This window comes from Cherax quadricarinatus, chromosome 72, assembly GCF_038502225.1.
Source record: "Cherax quadricarinatus isolate ZL_2023a chromosome 72, ASM3850222v1, whole genome shotgun sequence".
Taxonomy (NCBI): Eukaryota; Metazoa; Arthropoda; class Malacostraca; order Decapoda; family Parastacidae; genus Cherax; species Cherax quadricarinatus.
Genome location: NC_091363.1, coordinates 1,611,297 through 1,636,907, shown reverse-complemented (window position 1 = coordinate 1,636,907; position 25,611 = coordinate 1,611,297). Strand labels below are relative to the sequence as shown.

At 39.4% G+C, this 25,611-nt stretch overlaps 1 protein-coding gene across 12 annotated transcripts in view; it reads left to right on the top strand.

The window, feature by feature from the left end:
- The window catches only part of LOC128701272 (phosphatidylinositol 3,4,5-trisphosphate 3-phosphatase and dual-specificity protein phosphatase PTEN), a 97,992-nt gene that overhangs the window by 976 nt on the left and 71,405 nt on the right, over positions 1–25,611 (top strand). For 11 of the 12 annotated variants that reach the window (XM_053794914.2, XM_053794913.2, XM_053794910.2 and 8 more), the window contains exons 2-8: positions 5,450–5,579; positions 6,163–6,343; positions 10,303–10,410; positions 10,529–10,664; positions 14,658–14,830; positions 15,772–15,905; positions 16,641–16,922. In XM_053794914.2, coding sequence (XP_053650889.1) covers positions 5,450–5,579; positions 6,163–6,343; positions 10,303–10,410; positions 10,529–10,664; positions 14,658–14,830; positions 15,772–15,905; positions 16,641–16,922 — 1,144 coding nt within the window. The remainder of the gene's footprint in view (positions 1–5,449; positions 5,580–6,162; positions 6,344–10,302; positions 10,411–10,528; positions 10,665–14,657; positions 14,831–15,771; positions 15,906–16,640; positions 16,923–25,611) is intronic. The other variant, XM_053794916.2, reaches the window with a different exon arrangement.

Genomic DNA, 25,611 nt, shown 5'->3' with positions numbered 1-25,611 from the left:
GTCTTAAAGTTAACCTGGACCATCACACACCTGTACACGTACCAACACACCTGTGCTTGTACCAATGCACCTGTATACGTACCAACACACACTTGTACTCGTGCCAACACACCTGTACTCGTAGCTACATATGCCTGTACCCATACCCACCCACATTTGTACCCAATCCCACCCATATATTTGTACACATACCCACCTACACATACCCATACCCACCCACATTTATACCCATACCCACCCACACATTTATACCCATACCCACCCACATACCCATACCCACCCACACATTTATACCCATACCCACCCACACATTTATACCCATACCGACCCACACATACCCATACCCACCCACATATTTATACTCATACCCACCTAACCACATTTGTACCCATACCCACCCACACATTTGTACCCATACCCACTCATCTCTGCCCATACACACCCACATACCTGTGCCTATACCCACCCACCTGTACCTATACCCACCCACCTGTACCTATACCCATCCACACATTTACCTATACCCACACACACTTGCATCACTGCCCACCTCCATATACACCTGCACCAATGCCCACCTCCATATACACCTGCACCAATGCCCACCTCCATATACACCTGCACCAACACCCACCCCCACATACATCTGCACCAACACCCACACACCTGCACCAACACCTACATACACCTGCACCAACACCCACCCACACACCTGCACCAACACCCACCCCCACATTCACCTGCACCAACACCCACACACCTGCACCAACACCTACATACACCTGCACCAACACCCAACCATGCATGCACATGCATCAACACCCACCCCTACATACACCTGCACCACCCCCACATACATCTGCATTAACACCCACCCACACATACACCTGTATCAACACTCACCCCACATGCACCTGCACCAACACTCACCCACACATACACCTGCACCAACACCCACACCTACAGACACCTGCACCAACACCCACACCTACAGACACCTGCACCAACACCCACGCCTACAGACACCTGCACCAACACCCACCCACACTTCACCAACACTCACATACACCTGCACCACATACACCTGCACCAACACCCACCCCCACATACACCTGCACCAACACCCACATTACATACACCTGCACCAACACCCACATCTACATACACCTGCACCAACACCCACATCTACATACACCTGCACCAACACCCACATCTACATACACCTGCACCAACACCCACATCTACATACACCTGCACCAACACCCACATCTACATACACCTGCACCAACACCCACATCTACATACACCTGCACCAACACCCACATCTACATACACCTGCACCAACACCCACATCTACATACACCTGCACCAACACCCACATCTACATACACCTGCACCAACACCCACATCTACATACACCTGCACCAACACCCACATCTACATACACCTGCACCAACACCCACATCTACATACACCTGCACCAACACCCACATCTACATACACCTGCACCAACACCCACATCTACATACACCTGCACCAACACCCACATCTACATACACCTGCACCAACATCTACATACACCTGCACCAACACCCACATCTACATACACCTGCACCAACACCCACATCTACATACACCTGCACCAACACCCACATCTACATACACCTGCACCAACACCCACATCTACATACACCTGCACCAACACCCACATCTACATACACCTGCACCAACACCCACCCACATACACCTGCAACAACACCCACCCCTACATACACCTGCAACAACACCCACCCCTACATACACCTGCAACAACACCCACCCCTACATACACCTACACCAACACCCACACCTACACCTGCAACAACACCCACACCTTCATACACCTGCACCAACATCCACCCACACATATATCTGCACCAACACCCATCAACACATACACCTGCACCAGCACTCGCCCCCACCCTCACATACACCTGCACTAACACCCACCCTGACATACACCAGCACCAACACTCACCCCCACATACACCTGCAGCAATGCCCACTCACACATACACATGTACCAACACCCACCCCAACATACACCTGTACCAACACCCACCTCTACATACACCTGTACCAACACCCACATCTACATACACCTGCACCAACATCTACATACACCTGCACCAACACCCACATCTACATACACCTGCACCAACACCCACATCTACATACACCTGCACCAACACCCACATCTACATACACCTGCACCAACACCCACATCTACATACACCAGCACCAACACCCACATCTACATACACCTGCACCAACACCCACATCTACATACACCTGCACCAACACCCACCCACATACACCTGCAACAACACCCACCCCTACATACACCTGCAACAACACCCACCCCTACATACACCTGCAACAACACCCACCCCTACATACACCTACACCAACACCCACACCTACACCTGCAACAACACCCACACCTTCATACACCTGCACCAACATCCACCCACACACATATCTGCACCAACACCCATCAACACATACACCTGCACCAGCACTCGCCCCCACCCTCACATACACCTGCACTAACACCCACCCTGACATACACCAGCACCAACACTCACCCCCACATACACCTGCAGCAATACCCACTCACACATACACATGTACCAACACCCACCCCTACATACACCTGTACCAACACCCACCTCTACATACACCTGTACCAACACCCACCCCTACATACACCTGTACCAACACCCACCCCTACATACACCTGCACCAACACTCACCCCACATACATCTGCACCAACACTCACCCCCACATATACCTGTGCCCACACAAACCCAAACAGTAAAGCTGAACCTGTACCCACATCAATACCATTCACCTGTACCCACCCCCACACCTAGAACTATTCACTTGTACCCCACACAACTGCACATACACCCACATATACACACACCTGTATTTATATACCCACCCCATACTCTTATACCTATGCAACTGTATCCATACATCCATTAATACATAGCCCATACACTCGCTTATACATCTAGACCCATTATCCACCCATACACCAGCAGCCATATACTTATCCATACATCTGGATCTATATACTTATACTTACACCCGGTCATACACTCATCCAAATACCCATCTATATACCTGGACAAACGCCTGTACCCATACACCCACTCATTAACCTGGAACCATACACTTACCCATATACAGAACCCTCAACCACACACACACCACAACCAAAACTCCACAATCACAAAATAGAACAACCACAGAACACCACAACCACAAAACTCCACAACCACAAAACTCCACAACCACAAAACTCCACAGCCTTACAAACCAGACAACAGCCATAAAACCCCACACAACACCACAACCCCACACAAAATCACAACCACACGGCACCACAGCCTCATAGAACACCACAACCCCACACATCACAGCCCCACACACCACAACCCCACATACCACCACAACCCCACATACCACCACAACCCCACATACCACCACAACCCCACATACCACCACAACCCCACACCACCACAACCCCACATACCACCACAACCCCACATACCACCACAACCCCACATACCACCACAACCCCACATACCACCACAACCCCACATACCACCACAACCCCACATACCACCACAACCCCACATACCACCACAACCCCACATACCACCACAACCCCACATACCACCACAACCCCACATACCACCACAACCCCACATACCACCACAACCCCACATACCACCACAACCCCACATACCACCACAACCCCACATACCACCACAACCCCACATACCACCACAACCCCACATACCACCACAACCCCACATACCACCACAACCCCACATACCACCACAACCCCACATACCACCACAACCCCACATACCACCACAACCCCACATACCATCACAACCCCACATACCATCACAACCCCACACAGCACAACCCCACACAGCACAACCCCACACAGCACAACCCCACACAGCACAACCCCACACAGCACAACCCCACACCACAACCCCACACACCACCACAACCCCACACACCACCACAACCCCACACACCACCACAACCCCACACACCACCACAACCCCACACACCACCACAACCCCACACACCACCACAACCATTCATACAACAGCACAAACCCAAACACACGCACAACACCACAACCCCACACACAGCCCCACACACAACACAACCACACAGACAACACAACCACACACACAACACAACACAACCACACAGACAACACAACCACACACACAACACCACACAACACAACACCACAACTGCACATAGCACAGTCACATACAACAGAATCACACATAGCACAACCATACACACCACAAAAAAGCACACACCACAACCCTACACACACAGCACCACAACTACACACACACAGCACTACTCAACACACCACCACAACTACACACATCACTACAACCACACACACGTACCACAACCCCCACACACCACTACATCCACACACTACCACAACCACACACATCACAACCACACACATCACAACCACACACATCACAACCACACACATCACAACCACACACATCACAACCACACACATCACAACCACACACATCACAACCACACACATCACAACCACACACACCACAACCACACACCACAACCACACACACCACAACCACATACACCACAAGCACATAAAACATCACAAACACACCACAACCACACAAAACACCACAACCACAATCATGGTCTGGAATGATATTGTTCCAGACTATGGAGCTCAACTTTTCTCCAGGATGAGGGATTGACCACCTCAAATACTATTTCTCCAAGGTTGATGGACTGATGACATCACCTTTATTTTACTACTACACCTGCTGCCTCTGTATTGGACTGAAGAAGATTTTTGTATAATCAACAACTTGTCTATATTGTATACCATTTTTAACATAACAGGTTGAGTTCTGTACCTTCCTGTAGCAGCTTAACTTTTGACAAAGATTGTTTCAGCAGTCATGATATTCTTTAGCCTTCTTTGTAAGAATTTGCATATTCAGTGATCAAAAAGTACTATATTGGTAATTATTATATTTTTAAGCAGAGATCAGCCGTCATTTGTGAAGTGTAATAGAGTGCTGGGATTGAAGAGTTATTCACTGCATTTGTGGTAAAATGTGGTACAGTATGTACAAGTATATTACAAACAGGTTATGTATATATTACTTGAAACTAGAATCTTTACTCTGGGGTTGTTTTATTTTTTGACTTTTGAGTTTGTATTAGTTTGAATGTTTCATTGCACATTTTATGTATTATTTTGAATTTGTTTCGTTTTATATTGAATTACTGTACTCTTTATCGTGCATGTTAGAAACTGTTAATTCAAAATTTGGCGTTGTGAACCTTAACATTTGTAACCAGATATCACAGATCGTCTAATTGCCATGGGCTTCCCTGCTCAGAAGTTAGAGGGCGTATACAGAAATCACATTGACGATGTATGCCGCTTTTTAGAAGAGAGACACAAGGACCATTATAGAATATATAATTTGTAAGTAAATGCTGATTAAATATTATGTCATTACTGTTTGCAAATTTAATTTTAAGCTGACTACTGTTCAAAATACCTGATATCATACCTATATCAGTTACCTATAGTCAGATTTTTGGTTTAGCGCTTCTTTTTGATTATAATAATAATATAGTCAATTTTGGTGGTCATTGCCCCTGCAGCCTGGTCCCTGGTGATGTGTTTAGAACCTCTGCACTAGATTTAGAAACAACTAATGGACCCCTGACTTGTTTTAAAGGGAATTTGATAAGTACCTTAAGTAAGTTCCTGATCAGCCAGGCTGTGGTGCTTATGCTGGACCAGCTGCCTGACTGATCAGACCATCAACCAGGAAGCCAGGTCAGGGACCGGGTACTGATGATGACCAGAATCAAGAACAGGTACACAACAGGCAGAAAGCTGTGAAAATTCATACATGCAGTAAAAAGAATTGTGTTAATTTCCTGAACAATGGCTGTGAGAATAACAATTAGTGGTCATAAGACTGAGCCTCCAACACACTGTGCTAAGTGACCCATACCTCATATAAGTTAAATTTTATAAATTTTCTTTGAATTTTTAGATGCTCGGAGAGAAATAGATGTTACGATGCAGCAAGATTCCATAACCGTGTTAGAACTTTTCCATTTGCTGACCACAATCCTCCTCCTTTGATTGACATCGAGCCGTTGTGTAAAGACATGGCAGATTGGCTCAACGAAGATCAGAAAAATGTGGCTGTCGTGCACTGTAAGGCCGGAAAGGTAAGTTAAACTTGCAGGAATGTGTGCTCCAAACCCTCATGGAGACATAAATTAAACAGTTTAGGAAGGCTGTGTATTCCAACCTTCATCTTAGATTGTCTTGGTTATTAAGGTTGATCATAATAATCCCCTTCAGACATAGCTCTGTATGATACCAAGTTTATTTGGTGAAATAAAAGATGTAGATATAGTGAGAGAAGTGCTAATAATGAGAAGAAAGGGATGTAGAGGAAGTTAAAGTAGGATGAAAGCTAGAAAAAGGTTGTTAGAGTACCTTAACCTGGTATGTAAATATACAGAGATAAAAGTACAGTATTCAGATTATATTGTAACACTGAATAACACACACGGCCTTAGCACTTTGTTGTGACTATAATAGATTTTATTTGTATGTTATGTAATAAGTATAGGCACATATATCAGAAACACTGCTGGGACAAGTATAGAAGTCTTGAAGAGGAAATTGGATAGGTATCTTCACCAGGTGCCAGATCAACCAGGTTGTGATGGATATGTGGGTAGGCAGAGCACCACAAGCAACAGCCTGGTTGAGCAGGCAAGCACCAGACTAGCCTGGCCTATGGCTGGGCTCTGGGAGTGGAAAAACTGTCAGAACTCATCAAAGATATATCAAAGAGAATGCTCTTAGATAATCTTAAGAGTTTGTCAAGGGGTTAACTAAAGCCTGGTCCCAGACCAGGTCATGGACTGAGCCACCAGAGTGTTGGCCCCCAAATCTCCCTCCAGATAGACCCTTCATATAGCAGGTTGATCTGGCTGCAAGGCTAGAAAAACACTAGAAACCCATCACAGGTATACAGTAAAACACAGTGGAATAAGGATGAAGGGGTAAAATGAGCTAAGTGGTAGATACAGGAACAAGTGTGAATTAGAAGTGGATACATAAGGTGAATACTGAATATAAATATGGCACAGGTAGAAAGGAGAAGCAGATAGATAGATAGATAGAGAGAGAGAGAGAGAGAAAGAATATTGGTTGACCAGGCAGTCAGTAAGGAAGCCTGGATTCATGTTAGACAAAAATAAAACAACTCTCAAAACTGCCTTGTAGATTCCATGTACCTAATACAATAGTATACAAACTACTGTGTTATCAGTATAGAGTATTGCAAAGCCTTCCCTACTATAAAGTGTATACCATTTTCTAAATTATTATTATTTCTATTTGAAAGCTGAAATTATGGTACACTGTATGGTAGTACTGTTCTATATTTCAGTTTAATATAATTACTACCTCTATTTTAATTTTTTATTGCAATTACACATATTACAATTGAAATTCACATCTAACTTGACAACCATTTTTAATGCAGTGCAAAAAAAAATTAGTATGATCAAAGTAATTGCTATAATCATTATTAAACTGCTATTCCTGTCAATTTGATTATTGCAACTGTTGTTAAATTCCTGTAGCTATTGTTATCACATTTATTATTTTAAATTTTATCATATTAGGGTAACTTAGGGAAATGTCTATAATATTAGTTGTTGTTAAGGAACATTTTTTCAGCGCTCTCAAGAAAAATTTGAAAAATTATGAAAATGAGTTATTCATATAGAAAAATAGCTTAACTCTTTGGCAACACAATGGTACAAGAATCAATGTTCTACAACGTTTCTACAAGAAATTATAGTCATTTATATCAGGTATGGTGGCGGCGATGTAGGTAGCGCGTCTGTTCTCAACCCATGTATTTTTTGGAATTTTTTCCTTGTTTTTATCGCTTTTTCTTTGCATTATTCTTTCTAATATAATAATTGATTATTTGGCATCATATAAGAGTAGGTGGAGCTTATCAATAGACGTCTAGCCTATCGGGAAGCACCTAGGTACACTCGGCAGTGCTCCCTCTCCAGAGAGTGCCAGGTGAAATCACTTCATTATTACGCTTATATCAGCTTATATATTAACTATACGGCTTATTTATCTATCAGAATTGATCTAATATGATATAATAATCACTGTAAATAACAAACAAACATGTTATATACTCTAGACTGAATAAAATAGGCCATAATATAGCGAGAGTCCACCAGCAATATCTCGATATAAAAAAGTTACTCCTCGTCTCCATGTTGTATTGTTTGGTCTGTGAGTGAGAGAAAATGATGTTTTGAAGAGGATAACTGCACTAGAACATCAGTTTACTAAGAAATACACCGAAACAAACGCGATTTTCGCGAAAAAAGAAAATGTTTTTTTTGACGGTAGGCCTGCCAGCGTTCTAGGCCTATATCTCGGAAGTAACTTATTCACTTGTTTCGCTAACCAGCACCATTATTAACCCTTTGAGGGTCGACAGGCCCTCTCAGAAACTCGTTCTCAGGGTCGGCCAAATTTAAAAAAAAAAAAATTATTTTTTCTTATGAAAAGATAGAGAATCTTTTCCCGATCATAATGACACCAAAATTATGAGATTTGATGGAAAACTTACGGAATTATGCTCTCGCGAAGTTAGCGGTCTCGGCGATGTTTACGCATCGGCGATTTTGCCCAATTTAAGCCCCATTTTTGGCCAATTCCTCTGTACTAGTCGACAAACAACATGAATATTTCGCTAGAACTACATTTTTTCTATTGAATGAGTGCAAGAAACCACCCATTTACCATTTTCAACTATCCAATACAGTGGTCAGAATTTAGCAGTTTTGCCAATTTCACACAAATTTCAAAAAATGCCAATTTCCGAATAGTGTCCAGAACAAACAAGAAATACATTCCTGGCACTAAAATGACATTTCTTCTGCTCATTAGTCACGTCTCAAGGCCCCTCTTACATTCTTTTGCTTTCCACTTTGAATTTTTATTCTCACGAAAAATAGAAGATTTACTGTTATGCAGACTACTGCATTAGTGTAAAAAATGATATAAATCATATTGGCGCAATTGCAAAAGAATGTTAGACTCAACAGTTGACGTGTATTGGATGCTTGGCATGATTTGTTTACTTTTGAACTTTGGTAAAAATCGAACATTTCTGCTACTTTGAGCTCAATTTCAAGGTACTTTTCATTGTAAAACCAGTAAAAATCATCTCAATTTCTGTGATATGCATTCCATTCTATAAAATGAGACCAAGAAAACTAGAATACAACAATAAATACCATACAAAAATACAGTGCAAAGACGCTGTTTTATGCCAAAAAAAACGTGAAAGTTTTTTTTTCTCATTATGCACTGTGTGCTGCAGGATTTTTTTTTTATACTGTGCACACTGACCACATAGACCCATTCTTTCATATGGAGGCCTACCAGCCTCTTCCCGCGAGATTTGACGGCGCTAGAATTTATGCGTACTAGTACGTCAAAAACCCCTACGCGTAAGACGTACTAGTACGACCAAAACCCTCAAGGGGTTAATGATTGTATTGAAATGATTTTCACAGACAATATAAAACAAAGTGTGTTTTAAATTTTAATGATAGATTTTTTGGAATATCTCAAATATTTTTGATTTTGTGGGGGGTAAAAGGCAGATATTTTGGTGAATGCCAAAAATTGTCAAATGTATTTTTTTTTACCATGATAATAAGATATATTAGATGAAATGGCAATGTAAAAAATTCGTGCTAGTTGTATTCTAACAGTTGGGAATGTCGGAAGTGCCACTCGTAGTGCCAATTTGTCGGGATGCTGCCATATATCAAAATTATGTTAATATTTTTTTTTTTATGTTGTTTGTTGGCCAATCATACTGAAACTTTGTCACATTAAACTATATATGCACCTCTAAAAGTACACCAAAAATAAAATAAATCGGTTGAAAACAAAAATATATTCCCGCCTCCCCCCTTAAGTACTGAATAGGTTGCTCAAGTGTACAGTAACCTACTACGTATTACATTTCTTTCCTTGTAGTTTTACTGTAATTGTAGTCTTTTTTTTAAATTAATGGTTAAATAGAAATTTAAAGTTTTTATTGCATATCTTCCAATAGGGCCGAACTGGTGTTATGATATGTTGCTACTTACTGCACTGCCGATTCAAGATTTTAGCACAAGACGCTTTGGATTTTTATGGAGATAAAAGAACTTTTGATAGAAAAGTAGGTACCAGTATTTATCTTGTTTACAGTACTAAAGCTGTAAATTGTATTGTACAGTGTTTATAATGTTATCATGTGATAATGCAGTCATTATTAATACAAATTTCTTTTTTTGCAGGGAGTAACTATACCTAGCCAAAGAAGATATGTGGAGTACTATGCTAAACTAGTCACCTCAAACTTCAATTACAATCCACCTTATGTACGTCTCAGGGAAGCCAGAATGACTGCACCATTATCCAGTGTAAATTCAGGTTGGTTGTGTTATGTAGCCACACTTTTGTGAATGCATTGTTTTTATAATGTATTGGAACAAATATTAACCTCTAAATTACTTGTATTTTGAATGTCTTATTAGACATGTATATCAAAATTGTGATTTGACTCGAACCTAATTTTATTGGGGGAAACCTGTGAAATTATTTACCAGACTAGGTCATAATTTTCTCCATCCTGCATTTATTGTTGATTGGGGGTCACTTCATCCTACAATAGTTTTATATGCATTGTTGCTTCTGCAATGTTAAATTGACTCCAAAAGTCTGGCACACTTTTTTTCTGCGTTGGTATGATGGTCTCCTGCATGACCTTGCTTGTAGTATCACTTATGGTTAAATCACTCCTTAGTTCAGTGGTTGTATCAGAGATGTATTTGGTTGTAAAAACACAGCCTTACCATTTGGGTCCACAGACTGCAAGAGTTGAAAATAGCTGTGGGAATTATCAAGAGTTGAGGATAGCTGTTGGACTCCAAGAGTTGAGGAGAACCTGAATGAAAGATTCTTTCTGGCCAGGTGCTGCTTCAGTGCAGGAATACTATAAGGGTTGGCCGACTCAGTAAACAAGGCCTTTCATCTATGCTATGTTGTTAGACCACCAAATAATAGGCAAAGTGGTTTTGTATTTACTTTTACAGCAAGGGTATTCTGTGAGCAATAAATAAACATTGGCTTGCACTTAAAAATCACCTGTTACATTAGTATACAGTGGAAACCTTAATTGACCTTTTGCTGCCTTGAATCCAGATGCACTCTTCTCTGCCTTGTTTGTGAACATTATAGATATCATCTCGTTCTAAAATAATTTTGTCTCATCAGCATTAAACATTTGCTCAGGTTTGTAGCCATTCTCAGAAGTAAGTACCTCTGACTTAGCAAGGAAATTTCTTATGCCTGTGTGGTCAGCAGACACACTTTTCCCACTAAACATTATATTATGCAGCTAACTTCGCACTCTAAAATAATGTGATTGGTGATTAGTATTTAGAAGTGAAGTACAGTGGATCCCCGGTATTCGATATTAATCCGTTCCTGAGAGTTCATCGAATACCGATAATATCGAAAACCGAATCAATTTTCCTCATAAGAAATAATGGAAATCAAATTAATCCGTGCAAGACACCCAAAAGTATGAAAAAAAAATTTTTACTATATGGAATATTAAGTTTAATGCAATAGAATAATAATAAAATAATTGACACTTACCTTTAATGAAGATCTGGTGATGATTGATGGGATGGGAGGAGGGGAGAGATGTTAGTGTTTAGAAGGGGAATCCCCTTCCATTAGGACTTGAGGTAGCAAGTCCTTTTCCGGGGTTACTTCCCTTCTTCTTTTAATGCCACTAGGACCAGCTTCAGAGTCACTGGATTTCTGTCGCACAACATATCTGTCCATAGTGGCCTGTACCTCCCGTTCCTTTATGACATCCCTAAAGTGTTTCACAACATTGTTAGTGTAATAGTCACCAGCACGGCTTGCAATAGCTGTGTTAGGGTGATTGTCATCAAAAAAGGTTTGCACTTTAAGCCACATTGCACACATTTCCTTAATCTTTGAAGTAGGCAACTTCTTCAATTTCTCTATCCCCTCCTCCGAAGCAGTTTCCTCAGGTCTGCCCTCTTGCTGTTCAAGATGATCTATCAGCTCATCAGTGGTTAGTTCTTCACTGTCCTCCTCCACCAACTCTTCCACATCCTCCCCACTAACCTCCAACCCCAAGGACTTCCCCAATGCCACAATGGATTCCTCAACTGGCATAGGATTCTCAGGGTTAGCCTCAAATCCTTCAAAATCCCTTTTGTCTACACATTCTGGCCACAGTTTTTTCCAAGCAGAGTTCAAGGTCCTTTTAGTCACTCCCTCCCAAGCCATATCTATCAGGTTTATACAACTGAGGATATTAAAGTGATCCTTCCAAAACTCTTTTAGAGTCAGTTGAGTTTCTGTGGTCACTATAAAGCACTTTTGAAACATAGCTTTTGTGTACAGTTTCTTGAAGTTGGAAATGACCTGCTGGTCCATGGGCTGCAGGAGAGGAGTGGTATTAGGAGGCAAAAACTTGACCTTAATGAAGCTCATGTCCCCAGAAAGTCGCTCTGACAAGTCTGTAGGATGACCAGGGGCATTGTCTAATACCAGGAGGCACTTAAGGTCTAATTTCTTTTCAGTTAGGTAATTTTTCACAGTGGGGGCAAATGCATGGTGTAACCAGTCATAGAAAAAGTCCCTAGTGACCCATGCCTTACTGTTTGCCCTCCACAGCACACACAAATTAGCCTTGAGGACATTGTTTTTCCTGAACACTCTGGGAGTTTCAGAGTGATACACCAATAAAGGCTTTGCTTTGCAATCACCACTAGCATTGGCACACATCAACAGAGTAAGCCTGTCTTTCATAGGCTTATGTCCTGGGAGTGCCTTTTCCTCCTGAGTAATGTAGGTCCTGCTTGGCATTTTCTTCCAAAACAGGCCTGTTTCGTCGCAATTAAACACTTGTTCAGGTTTCAGTCCTTCACTGCCTATGTAATCCTTGAATTCCTTCACATATTTTTCAGATGCTTTTTGGTCCGAACTGGCAGCCTCACCATGCCTAATCACACTATGTATGCCACTACGATTCTTAAATCTTTCAAACCAACCTTTGCTGGCCTTAAATTCACTCACATCACCACTATTTGCAGGCAGTTTCTTTACCAAATCGTCATGCAACTGCCTAGCCTTTTCACAAATGATCGCTTGAGAGATGCTATCTCCTGCTATCTGTTTTTCATTTATCCACACCAATAACAATCTCTCAGCATTTTCTAACACTTGCGGTCGCTGTTTCGTAATCACAGTTGCACCTTTTGCAAGAACAGCTTCCTTGATTGCCGTTTTCCTGGTCACTATAGTAGAGATGGTTGATTGGGGTTTATTATACAACCTAACCAGCTCCGACATACGCACTCCACTTTCGTACTTTGCAATTATCTCTTTCTTCATTTCATAAGTCATTAGTGACTTTTTTCTTGAAGGGTTGGCACTAGAAGCTTTCTTGGGGCCCATGGTGACTTATTTTGCAGAAACAAGCACCAAACACAGTGATAATATGGATAATATGGAATGTACTGAATGTATCCTTAGATGCGCACACACTGGCTGGCTTGTAAACACTGGCACACAAGGGGCAGTTCAGGCCACACGTGGACACGTCTCGTACGAATCGTATCGAATACCGGGTTTTCAATCGAATACCGAGGAAAATTTTTTGCGATAAAATGTATCAAATACCGGATTTATCGAATACCGATGCCATCGAATACCGGGGGTCCACTGTACCAGTAGTTGCTAGTGAGGTAGTTACTGACACTGGTGCAAGTCTCTGGGATAGTGGTAACTAGTCTGGGATAGTGGTAACTAGTCTGGGATAGTGGTAGCTAGTCTGGGATAGTGGTAGCTAGTCTGGGATAGTGGTAGCTAGTCTGGGATAGTGGTAGCTAGTCACAATGCTTGAGAAGAATCTGCTTTATTTAGTTAATATTTCCTGGTGGGTCATTTTCTGTTTTTAGCCTTGTTTCATAAAATTTTGTGCATGGAGATACTCTACTCAATACAAATATAAATCTTGATTTTAAAATTGATGTATAAAACATACAATAATCCGAAGGCTCATAGGATACATAGCATTTCAGGCAAAACTTAGCCTATATTGTACTTAAAATTTGCATAGTTTAATTTTTTATATTTAAGGTTCCATTACATGGTATTAATATGAATTTAAAAAATAGCTACAAGGTAATTCATAAACCCACATCCATAAGTTGTGTCAAGACACGTCCTTCTTCCTTGTAAGAGTTCAAAGGTTCGAACCTATAGCATTACACATAAACTTTTGTTTGTATCGATCATAAAAAAAAAAATTAAATTCATAAAATAACAAAAAAGAGTAAAAAATAATTTTTTTTTAACTTTTTCCCCATTTTTCAGAGGTGTATCTGGTAATAAGTTCCCATAGTAACAAAAAAGGCTACAGCTCGCAGCAATGTGATGTGCGGAAAGGCAAGGAAACTATATATCTACCTGTGAAAGATGAAGTAGCCAGACCTATTTCAGGGGATATCAAGATTGAGCTAAAAAGAACCAACTTTGTTAGACGAACGGTTGGTAAATGTGTTGTTGCCCAAGCATTTATTGTTTAATATATTTGTTAGTAATTATAACAGTGTTTCATGTTTACTGTATATTGTTTTCTTCACTTTTTATAAACTAAAAAATCAGTTTTGTTGTCATTTTTGTCTGCATGTATGTCATCTTGGTGACTTTTTTGCCTTTGTTTTGCTTACCATTGTATTTACCTTTACTGTTTTAGAAACATTTTTAAGATTATAGACTACAGTGGTGCTCATTGTGTTCTTCCCATAGTAACTCTAGCAGACTCTCACAGCCTTAACATCAATGATTACAATTAATCTTCCCATAGTAACTCTAGCAGACTCTCACAGCCTTAACATCAATGATTACAATTAATCTTCCCATAGTAACTCTAGCAGACTCTCACAGCCTTAACATCCATGATTACAATTAATCTTCCCATAGTAACTCTAGCAGACTCTCACAGCCTTAACATCCATGATTACAATTAATCTTCCCATAGTAACTCTAGCAGACTCTCACAGCCTTAACATCCATGATTACAATTAATCTTCCCATAGTAACTCTAGCAGACCCCCATAGCCTTAACATCCATGATTACAATTAATCTTCCCATAGGATTGCTTCCTTTAGCAAATACTGGATCAGCCAGGTTGTGATGACTATGTGGGGCTGTAGGCTACAGGTAGCAATAGCCTGGCTGATCAAGCCATTACCAGGCAAGCCTAGCCACAGGTCTGGCTGCTGGAGCAGCCTGAAGCTAGTCACTGGTATGTCATGGGTAACTGGTATACTACAGTACCTACCAAGATTTTCCTTCACAGGCTGTGGTAGAAAATAGTCTTTGGCCATTTTATTTATCAAGTGAAAATAACTTTTGAATGTTGACTAAATGATGATGCTTAATTACCTTGATATAATGTCTTATATGTTTGATTGTATTTTTCAGGACAAATTATTCAGCGCCTGGCTAAATACACACTTTATATTTGAGGAAGGCAAAAAGCTAACAAATGGATGTGAAATTACTGCATCTGACCAAAATAATCATAATACCTGCACTACACAAAATATTAGACAAAGGTAAGAACTTTATCATAAAACTCACTTTCTCACACTTACCTGATATTAATTATGCAGTTTTTTGCTTACCACTTCCCTTTTATTACAAGGTTATTCTCAAAGCTAAGAGCTCACAATTGATATTCAGTACTTTAGAAGCACATAAGAGGTTTTATTGATCATTGGTGTGTTCCTGTACTCTGTATATGGTGCAGGATATATTTTTGGTGATGTTTGTACAATTTATATATTCAACTTTTAATTCAGGGATTATTAAACAGAAATAATTTCAGTGTCAGTTTTAAAGTCTGGATAGTATTAGTTTGCAGTATTAATTTGCTTATTTTAATTTAAAAACAGTAAAGTGATACAGTAGCTCTGTACATGTACTAAAGACTTTAAATTATGTAATTGTAGATAATGAAGAGGTTGTTATACACAAGTATTTCTTAACCCTTAAACGGTCCAAACGTATATATACGTTTTTTCAACATTTGAAAGTATGTAAAAAAATGTAGATCTTCATCTTTTTTTTTCATTTGAAAATGTGTAAACATTTTTTTTATCTACATGTGTTTTTTTGTTATGTTCGAAAGTATGTAAAAAAACGTAGATCTACGTTTGGAGCACTACGGATTTGAACGTCGATCTGTTTGGACCGTTTAAGGGTTAAGTATTTTTGTGTGAAATATCAGCACAATCAGTATTGAATGTTATGAACAAACAAGGCTAGCAAGTCTCTATTGGTCTGTGCAGAAGTAATAGTTTTCGCGTGGCCAAGCATGACTGCTTTAGGCACAAGAGACGGGAGTCAGCCGAAGCAAGGGTGCTTCCTGCTGGCCTTGGTGGGGAGAGGCAAGACTCTCGCAAGTCAGAGAGGCACAGTCGTGAGCGGGCAGAGAGCAAGAGCCTTCCCACGGGGCATCTCACCAACTTATCACAGGAGGACTGGCCTCCCCCGGGAGGTGATCTCAGTCCATTTTCACGCCCCCGCCACCATAATCGCCACCGCCGTCGACACCATACCCAGCATCTGCCGTAAGGATGCTGACTTGCCAGTGTGGTGTTTGTTTAACTGAATCCCTAATGTTTGAAGAGCACTCGCACACTTGGTTGCTCTCACAGTCTTCATAAATGCCCTGTCCTTATTCCCTTTCTGTTTATAAGAAAAATATGCTTGACAACTCTCCCTTCATTTAGAATTGCAAGTTTGGAGTATTAAGTGTTTATATTTGCTCTTAAAAATCTAGCTTCCAAAATCTTTGTACGATATAATTAAATATATCAGAAATCACTTCATTATGTCTGATTCAGTACTACAACATGCCAAACAGTAGTCAGCATTTAGCTATTTTTTATTCAATTTAAGTGTGATTTAAGGTAGACTTTATAGACAAATAGAGAAAGCTGGGGTAAGGGACTAATAAAAAGCTTTGTTGCTAATTAGAAGTAGTAAAGATCTCACCTTGTATGCTCTTTATGGAAATCTCTGAAAGTGATTCACATAAATGTTAAGACAAAGTCCAAGTCTTAGTGAATAACTTGAAAGCCTCATGTAATAGGAAGCTGTTTGACTGAACATTGTAATGATCTCAGTTATCACAATATAAAATTAAAATATTTTTCATAGTGTAGTAGGTTGATAAGTATATGCATAAATACGGAAACACACAAAAACACAGTAGGGCCCAGAAGGCTAGGAGAGTGAATCTGGGAAGCAGCCATGAGCTAGTTGAGTACATATAGGCGAGGTGAGTACACAAGCATGATTGTTACCCATCTGTTCAGTAAGCAGGAGTTAAAATTTCGAGAGTGATGTTCTAGGTCAGATACATTTATTTTTTGTACAAGAATGGTATACAATACCAACAAGATGAAAATTAAGACACGTGCAACATCTGGGTATCTTTATTGTAGACTTTTTGCCATCCAGTGGCTTTATCAATACAAATTCTAGAATTCTATGGCAAAACATCTGCAATAAAAATATCCAGATGTTGCACATGTCTTAATTTTCACATTTACTTTTTAAACAGCATGTGAAACTACACTCATATATAGGACTTTGGGAGAAAAGAGAGAAGAATGACTAGATTTTAAGAAAGAAAAATGTAATCATCTAATTAAGAAAATATTTCAAAGAAACAAAATAGAACTAAAAGCTGCGAGGAACATATTGACAAGTTGTTTGGAAAAAGTAGGTAATGTAGAAAAGTGAAGCCAAACCTTGAAAGAGCTGGTGGAGTGCCACAAGGATCAGTGTTTGACATGCTAATTTTTATAATTTATGTAAATGACTTGTCACAAAAATAATCAAAACAGTATTTAAATATGTTTGCTGATAAAGCAAGGATCTTGTGTAAAATAAGGCTGGTGAGGTAAAAAAAAAAAAAATTGCTAAATAAATTAAACAAAGGGAGTAATAAAAAGAGGACAGATTTTTTTGTAGATCAGTACCATGAAGTGGAAATAAATAAAAGTGATTGCAGACCACATGAAAAATATAGATTGTTTGACAGTATATTTAAGAGTTAGACAGGAGGAGGACTCTATGTGTTATAATAGACGAACTATTGTCATTATAAAATCACATAAGAGTGTGAAAAATTTGTTAGTTTTGCTGGCAAACTTTAAATCATCCGTCAAATATACAATACTTACAATACCAGTAAGTGCTAGAAAATGCTGTTAGTACCATATGTCATAATTGGAATATGTAGTTGTGGTGTGATATCTCCTAAGAAAATATTGAAGGTAATCACAGAAAGGGTAACAAAAGGATACAAAAAAATATATATGATTTCCTAATACCAGTAACAAGTAGAACAAAAGGCCACAGTTGTAAACTTGAGATAAATTGTGTTGAAAGATAACAAGAAGTTTTTTATTGCTTCTGAACAATGGAATGGGATATAATGGGAGATACAGTGGAACCCTGGATTTTGTCCAGTGCGGATATCATACAGTTCAGATTTCGACCACTTGTTTGGGCAAAATTTTACCCCGGGTTTCGTAGCTCTGCTTGGAAATTGTCTGTATCAGACTTGTCCGCCCGCCCGGGTTGCGGCCGCTCAAACGTACGTGACTCAGTCTGCCTGTCACTTGGTCAGTGAGGGTGGTAGTGATAATGGTAGAGGGTGGTAGTAGTTGTGATGGTGGTAGTGGTTGTGATGGTGGTAGAGGGTGGTCATGATGGTGGTAGAGGGTGGTAATGATGGTGGTAGAGGGTGGTAGTGATGGTGGTAATGATGGTGGTAGAGGGTGGTAATGATGGTGGTAGAGGGTGGTCATGATGGTGGTAGAGGGTGGTAGTGATGGTGGTAGAGGGTGGTAATGATGGTGGTAGAGGGTGGTAGTGATGGTGGTAATGATGGTGGTAGAGGGTGGTAATGATGGTGGTAGAGGGTGGTTGTGATGGTGGTAGAGGGTGGTAGTGATGGTGGTAGAGGGTGGTAATGATGGTGGTAGAGGGTGGTAATGATGGTGGTAGAGGGTGGTAATGATGGTGGTAGAGAGTGGTAATGATGGTGGTAGAGGGTGGTCATGATGGTGGTAGAGGGTGGTAGTGATGGTGGTAGAGGGTGGTAATGATGGTGGTAGAGGGTGGTAATGATGGTGGTAGAGGGTGGTAGTGATGGCAAACAATCGAAGATGTTGAGAAGTTGTTGTTGGTGTGGATCAACGAAAAGCAGTTAGCGGGAGATAGTGATGTGGACGCGATAATTTGCAAAAAGGCCAGGCAGTTGCATGCTGATCTCATAAAGAATATGCCAACAAGAGTCTTCAATAAAGGTTAAAGTGATTTAAATGTTCATATATCCATTAAAATTAGTGCTTTATATTTATTTCTTTGTTTTCTGTATGTAAAATTAGTTATTCTCTAAAATGTATATTTTATTAATATTTTTGGGTGTCTGGAATGGATTAATTGGATTTACATTATTTCTTATGGGAAATATTACTTCATTTTTGTCCATTTTGGATTTCGACCGACCTTCTGAAACGGATTAAGGATGGAAACTGGGGTTCCACTGTATTAAGTTTTGTTATGACTGTAAATATAAAAATTATAATAGATTTAACATTAAATTTTTGATTCCACAGATTATGATAGATTAAACATTAAATATGGAATTCCACAGATATAGCTCTTCTTATAGCTATAAATAGGTACACAAATAGGTCATCTCTCTTTGAGCATCAGTCTGTAAGATCTACCTGTTCTTTGTAGTTTACACATTTGGGCTTGTAAGTGGTGTCTATAGGTCAGAGAGTAACATTTACAAGTGTCAGAAATAAAGAATTCCATTGGAGTGTAATAAGGTCAGTATGTAACCTAGGCCAGGTGCTGCGCCTCAACTGGATCAAAGCAACAATTTTGCATGTTTTGAAAATAACATTTCTTTTGGATCATCTATGAACAAAGAAGGCAATACCAGTGCATAAAAGGCATTTAAAAAAATTATTAACTTGACCTAACCCTCAAGAGTTTTCTAAGATATACAGTTGAAACTTACAGTTGAAGCATACATATGTATGGTAAACAAAAGTAAACAGTAATATATCGAGATAACTCAAAAGTTTGACAAATTAAGAAACACTGAACAGAATATTAAAGATAAAGGTTGTGTAGAGCAACGGGAAATTATATCACAACTCTAACATAAAAAACAAGCAACTAAGACAGTAACTAGAATACTGTACATAATAATATGTCTCTTAAGTGCAGCATCTCCAACCATTATTCAAGTAAGAATAGTCTTAGTTAATCTGCAGTAACTAAGCTAAGAGACATTTGACTGTTGACATGGGTCTAACTGAAACTAGTGAGAGAGAGGGGGGGAGAGTGAGAAAGAGAGTGAAAGAGTGAGAGTGAGAGAGTGAGAGTGAGAGAGTGAGAGTGAGAGAGAGTTTGAGTGTGTGTGAGAGTGTGTGAGTGTGTGTGAGTGTGTGTGAGTGTGTGTGAGTGTGTGTGAGTGTGTGTGAGAGTGTGTGAGTGTGTGTGAGTGTGTGTGAGAGTGTGTGAGTGTGTGAGAGTGAGAGAGAGAATGAGAGTGAGTGAGTGAGTGAGTGAGTGAGTGAGTGAGTGAGAGAGTGAGAGAGTGAGTGAGTGAGTGATGTGGATCAAGCACATTGGTAAGAAAAACACTTCACACTATAGAAATTAATACCCCAAATAATAATAACTTTCAAATTTTTGGGGTAGACTTTCATAACCAAATGTAAAATTGATAATTGTAAATGCATACGACTCAGCATTTAGCAATAAATGGGAGAAAGAAAATTTTGACAATATAAGTGACCCGAGAAGGCAAAAATCATTACTGTCAGCACCTAAATTTATAAAGAAATAAAATATAATGCAAACAATAAGCAAATAGGCATCCAAATTTGTTAATGTAATGAGTTACTTTGTTTTATGTATTAGCACATTAAGGGTAACATGTCATTAGTATTTCAGTTGCTAAGTTTCTGTGAAGTCTGTTGAGGGTTTCAGGAATCACAGCACCTGTGGCCTGGTCTTAAACCAGTCCTTATAAATTGGACAGTTGATAAATGAGATACTTGTGCAACATTTGAGTATCTTTATTCTGGAAATGTTTTGCCATGCAGTGGCTTTTTCAGTCCAATGCAGAAAAAGGTGGAGGATGAGGAGTACTTTGAGGTAATCAGGTCCTCAGCCTGGAGTCGATGTGTTCAGTCCATCAATGGAGTAAATGTGTTTATTGATGCATTCAGTCCATCAATGGACTGAACACATCGACTCCAGGCTGAGGGACTGATTACCTCAAACTCCTCATCTTTCACTTTTTTCTGTATTGGACTGAAGAAGTAACTGTTGCACAAGTTTCTCATTTATCAACTTGTCAGTTTTGTAAAGCATTTATTCACAAATTTGGTCGTAAATATTTCAAGAACAAGAACTAAGAAACACAAAAAAGTAAAGGTAAATGTACACTGAATGTAAGTATAAATTTGTAAGACTCACCTGCCATCTTACATATGAGACTGAGAGGAAAGATAAGCAAATCTGCCAGAGTGTACAACATTTAACATGCTTCCATGTCACACTTGTATGGCAGGACTGTTGTACCTTCCTAGGTGGTTGCTGTCTATCAACCTACTACTGTACCTGCAAATATACAATTAAATTTTTCTTCTCAAACAGAAATGTAGATCACTGGAATGTGTATGTCACAACTACTTAAATTTTTGAAGTGAATTTGGATGCTAGTGGCTAAAGGAGACAGAACACTACAATCCAAGCTCATTTCTATGTACTGCACTTTACAAGTACAGTACATAAGTACAGTACTTTACAAGTACAGTAAGTACAGAATAAAAACCTCATCAGACATAAAGGGAAGACCCTTTGTTTACCATTGGCTTGTTCCCTTAAAAAGGCTGCTGGCAGATAAATACTGGTATATACATAAAGACACATTTGTATGTGTGCCTCTGTGTATTTCTTGTATATTTCAACAAATAATTAAAAAAAAAGTTCTTTTGGGTGTATTACTACAGTGCTTTAGCATTTTCTTGTGTAATATGGCAGTGTTGTGGATATATAGTGCTGAAGCAGTTCCTGTGAGTGGGTGGTTAAATGTGTTAACGTTACGCTTTGTATATTGTATATACTGTACATTCATTTGTTACTGAAACGTCAAAACTTTTATAGCAATGCACGTGTTATGGTCAGAGAAGGGGATGCTCAATTATTATATTAAATAATTTATCCTAAATTTTATATCTCCACCCCATTCCACTCCCTATCTTCCCTTAATAGAAGTAATTCCTGACCATTAGCCTGTCATCTCTATCCAGTAGTCATTCCCTGCTCATTGCATGCTGACTACCAGCAGTACAATGCTGACACTCAATGTAGACAGCTGTTTCTTGTATAGTTCAGCACATTCAGCATAAGTGATTACCAATTCTTGAAGCACCTTCCATCCATTGTTTGTGGTGTAATACTTGATCATTCCCAAATTGGTGTATTGTTTGGAAAGATATTAGTAGAAGTTTCCAAATAAATATGTTAGTGTGGACTTAGGCACTGTGTAAAGTCATTTTACTTCACTTATCATTGTGCCATGTATTTTCAGCAAGTTTGAATATTCATAAAAAGGAAAATTATCTTTGATTACAGTTCTTGTAGTACAGGTACAACGTCGATTTTCTGGACACTTGATGGTCCGAAACCATAAAAATTTATGAGCAGGAACTTGAAATTCCTACAGCATTGTATTTACTGCCAAACTGTAAGTCACTTATCCAACCCCAAGACCAAAGAATACTGCACTCTGAAGGTGGAAAAATCAGTAATATGGAAAGGATTTGGAACTAAATGTCCATAAAATCAATGTTGTATCTGTAATTACTTATGAGAATGAACTGTATGCAGTGTTAATGTCTTACACTGATATCCTCTTGATGGCACCATCCTTGAAGAAGGGTGCTAGGTTGATATAGAGCACTCAGAGATGGTTATTGTTACCTCAAAATTGGCCTATCTTCATACTGCAGCAACTTTGACTCCTGCTGAGAAATTTGTCTTTTATTCTCCTATACAGTAGTAGTGAAAAAATATTTGCCCTTAGCTTTGTTTTTGAACCCTCTTTAATATTACCCACTGAGGTACAATTAGAGGTACGTATTGGGTTATCTGAAAAAGCACAATGTCAGACAACCTTGTCCTCTGCTCCTCTCTTCCCTTTAAAAAAATTCTCCCTTGAAGGTAGCAGTAAAAATTAATGTAATGTACAGATATTTTTGCCTTACTGTAATGGTTATCATTGAAAAATTCTATTTGTCAATCCTTATTTACATAACATATAATAAATATGAAGGTTAACATAAAAATGTAATAATTCTAGAGGTCAGCATTAAAATGGTTGTTCTTGTGAAGACAGTCTAGAAAAGGTTGAGCTGTAGGGAGAAAGAACCAACCTAAACTTGAAAGTTTAAAATATTTTTTTTTTTTTTAAGCAGAGACTTCGTCATGCAGGAAGCATGTCTAAAACTAGCAAATAAAAATGTCTATTTTAACACTAATAATACTTAAGTTAACTAGACTCATAATTTAAGCTTCAAAGCTACATTCTAATCTACTAATAGTTTCATAATTTGTAATATTGTATATATGGTTTTTTCTTATCTCCTTACTTTCACTTTTTGTAACAAGTTGAAGATCTTACGCAGATTGATATGTGCTTTTGTGTTATCTTTCATTCACATTGTAAAGGATATAGAAAAAGCTTGTAAATATTCATAACAGTTAGATCAGTGTTAAATATCAGCAGAAAGTAACTAGGAATGTGTCTTTGACTTTCATTGTTCCACCTGTCCATACTTGTGGACCTGATTGCCAGTAAAAATAATGTAGGCAAAAACACTGTACTGTATTGCTGTAAGTTGATTTTAGAGAAATGCTATTGTATATGGTGGCTAGCCAGTGAGGGTTAGTTCAGTGTGGTAGCCAGTGGTACTGGGGACTATGTTGGAAAACATTTTGGGATGAAAATGTGTTGGCTTGGATTTTTTTTAGGCTGTCACTAAAATAGTTTGGTCTTGGAACAGGCAGATCATGTACTATTCAGTGAAATGCTATTTGAGTGCCAGTGGCAGGCACCAAGAGTCCAACTTTGATAATGTCAGCCATTTTGGATCCAAAAATAGCTAAAAGGCACAATATGTGTCTGGATCAATACACAAATAACCCACACATGAGAGAGAGCTCATGGTGATGTTTTGGTCCAACTTGGTCCATTGACTAGTGTGACTTGTAAATGGTACAAGTTGTATGGTAACATTGTCATAAGCTTCTCTCTCACCAATATGTGGGCTATTTGTATATTTTGGATCCAAGTTAGCAGTTCTGCAACCTCATTCAGTAATGTTTATTAAGTTAGCCATTCTGAATTCCTTATCCATCAGCTTTATATACTAGTGTATTGCACATTTCCTATGGCTCTAAAATGACATTTAGATGTTTTTTAGGTGGTTGGGAATGGGTGGAGAATAGTGGGGAAATATTGTACCATTGAAGAGTACTGCACCATGGGTTGGTTCCCCAACTTCTGTTAGTGCATTCCTGAAAAGCTGTAAAGTTGAATGTTCAGAACTAGGAACCTATTTTCCATTAGACAGCCATGTTATAATTGATGTGTTCCTGAACCATGGAAAAAAAAAAAAGAGTACTAGGAAGAGTCCCTCTTCCCCTTTCTTCCCAGCCCTCCCTTCTCTTCTCCCTCCCTCCCTTACATTCCCCTTCTCCTCCTCTCCCAGCATATCTGACAAATCACTTTACATTTGCTCTCCACTCCCCCTCCAGAGTATTCTGTCTCCTACACCATATTTCATCCTCTCTACTCCACTACTACATCATACTCCACCCTCCCCACACTGCTTGACCCCCATATTTTACTTCACTCTTCCCCTCACAGTGTACTACCTCCCATTCCACACCCACTACCCCACCTCTCCCACCACACCTCATACCATGCACTCCACCTTCCCATGCTACTCACTGTTGCTCATCTTAGTTGTCAGTGCATTATTTAGGGCAGCCATATTTTCCTCATCAAATTATTTGTCCATCTGATTTAATAAAATGAATGCAATATCAGTCCTATTTAGATGGAATGAATTTTGCACAACTAGGTCTTGAATCATGTTTTTGGATGAATTTCACTCGCAAAGCTACTTACGACACTTACTTGAAGTG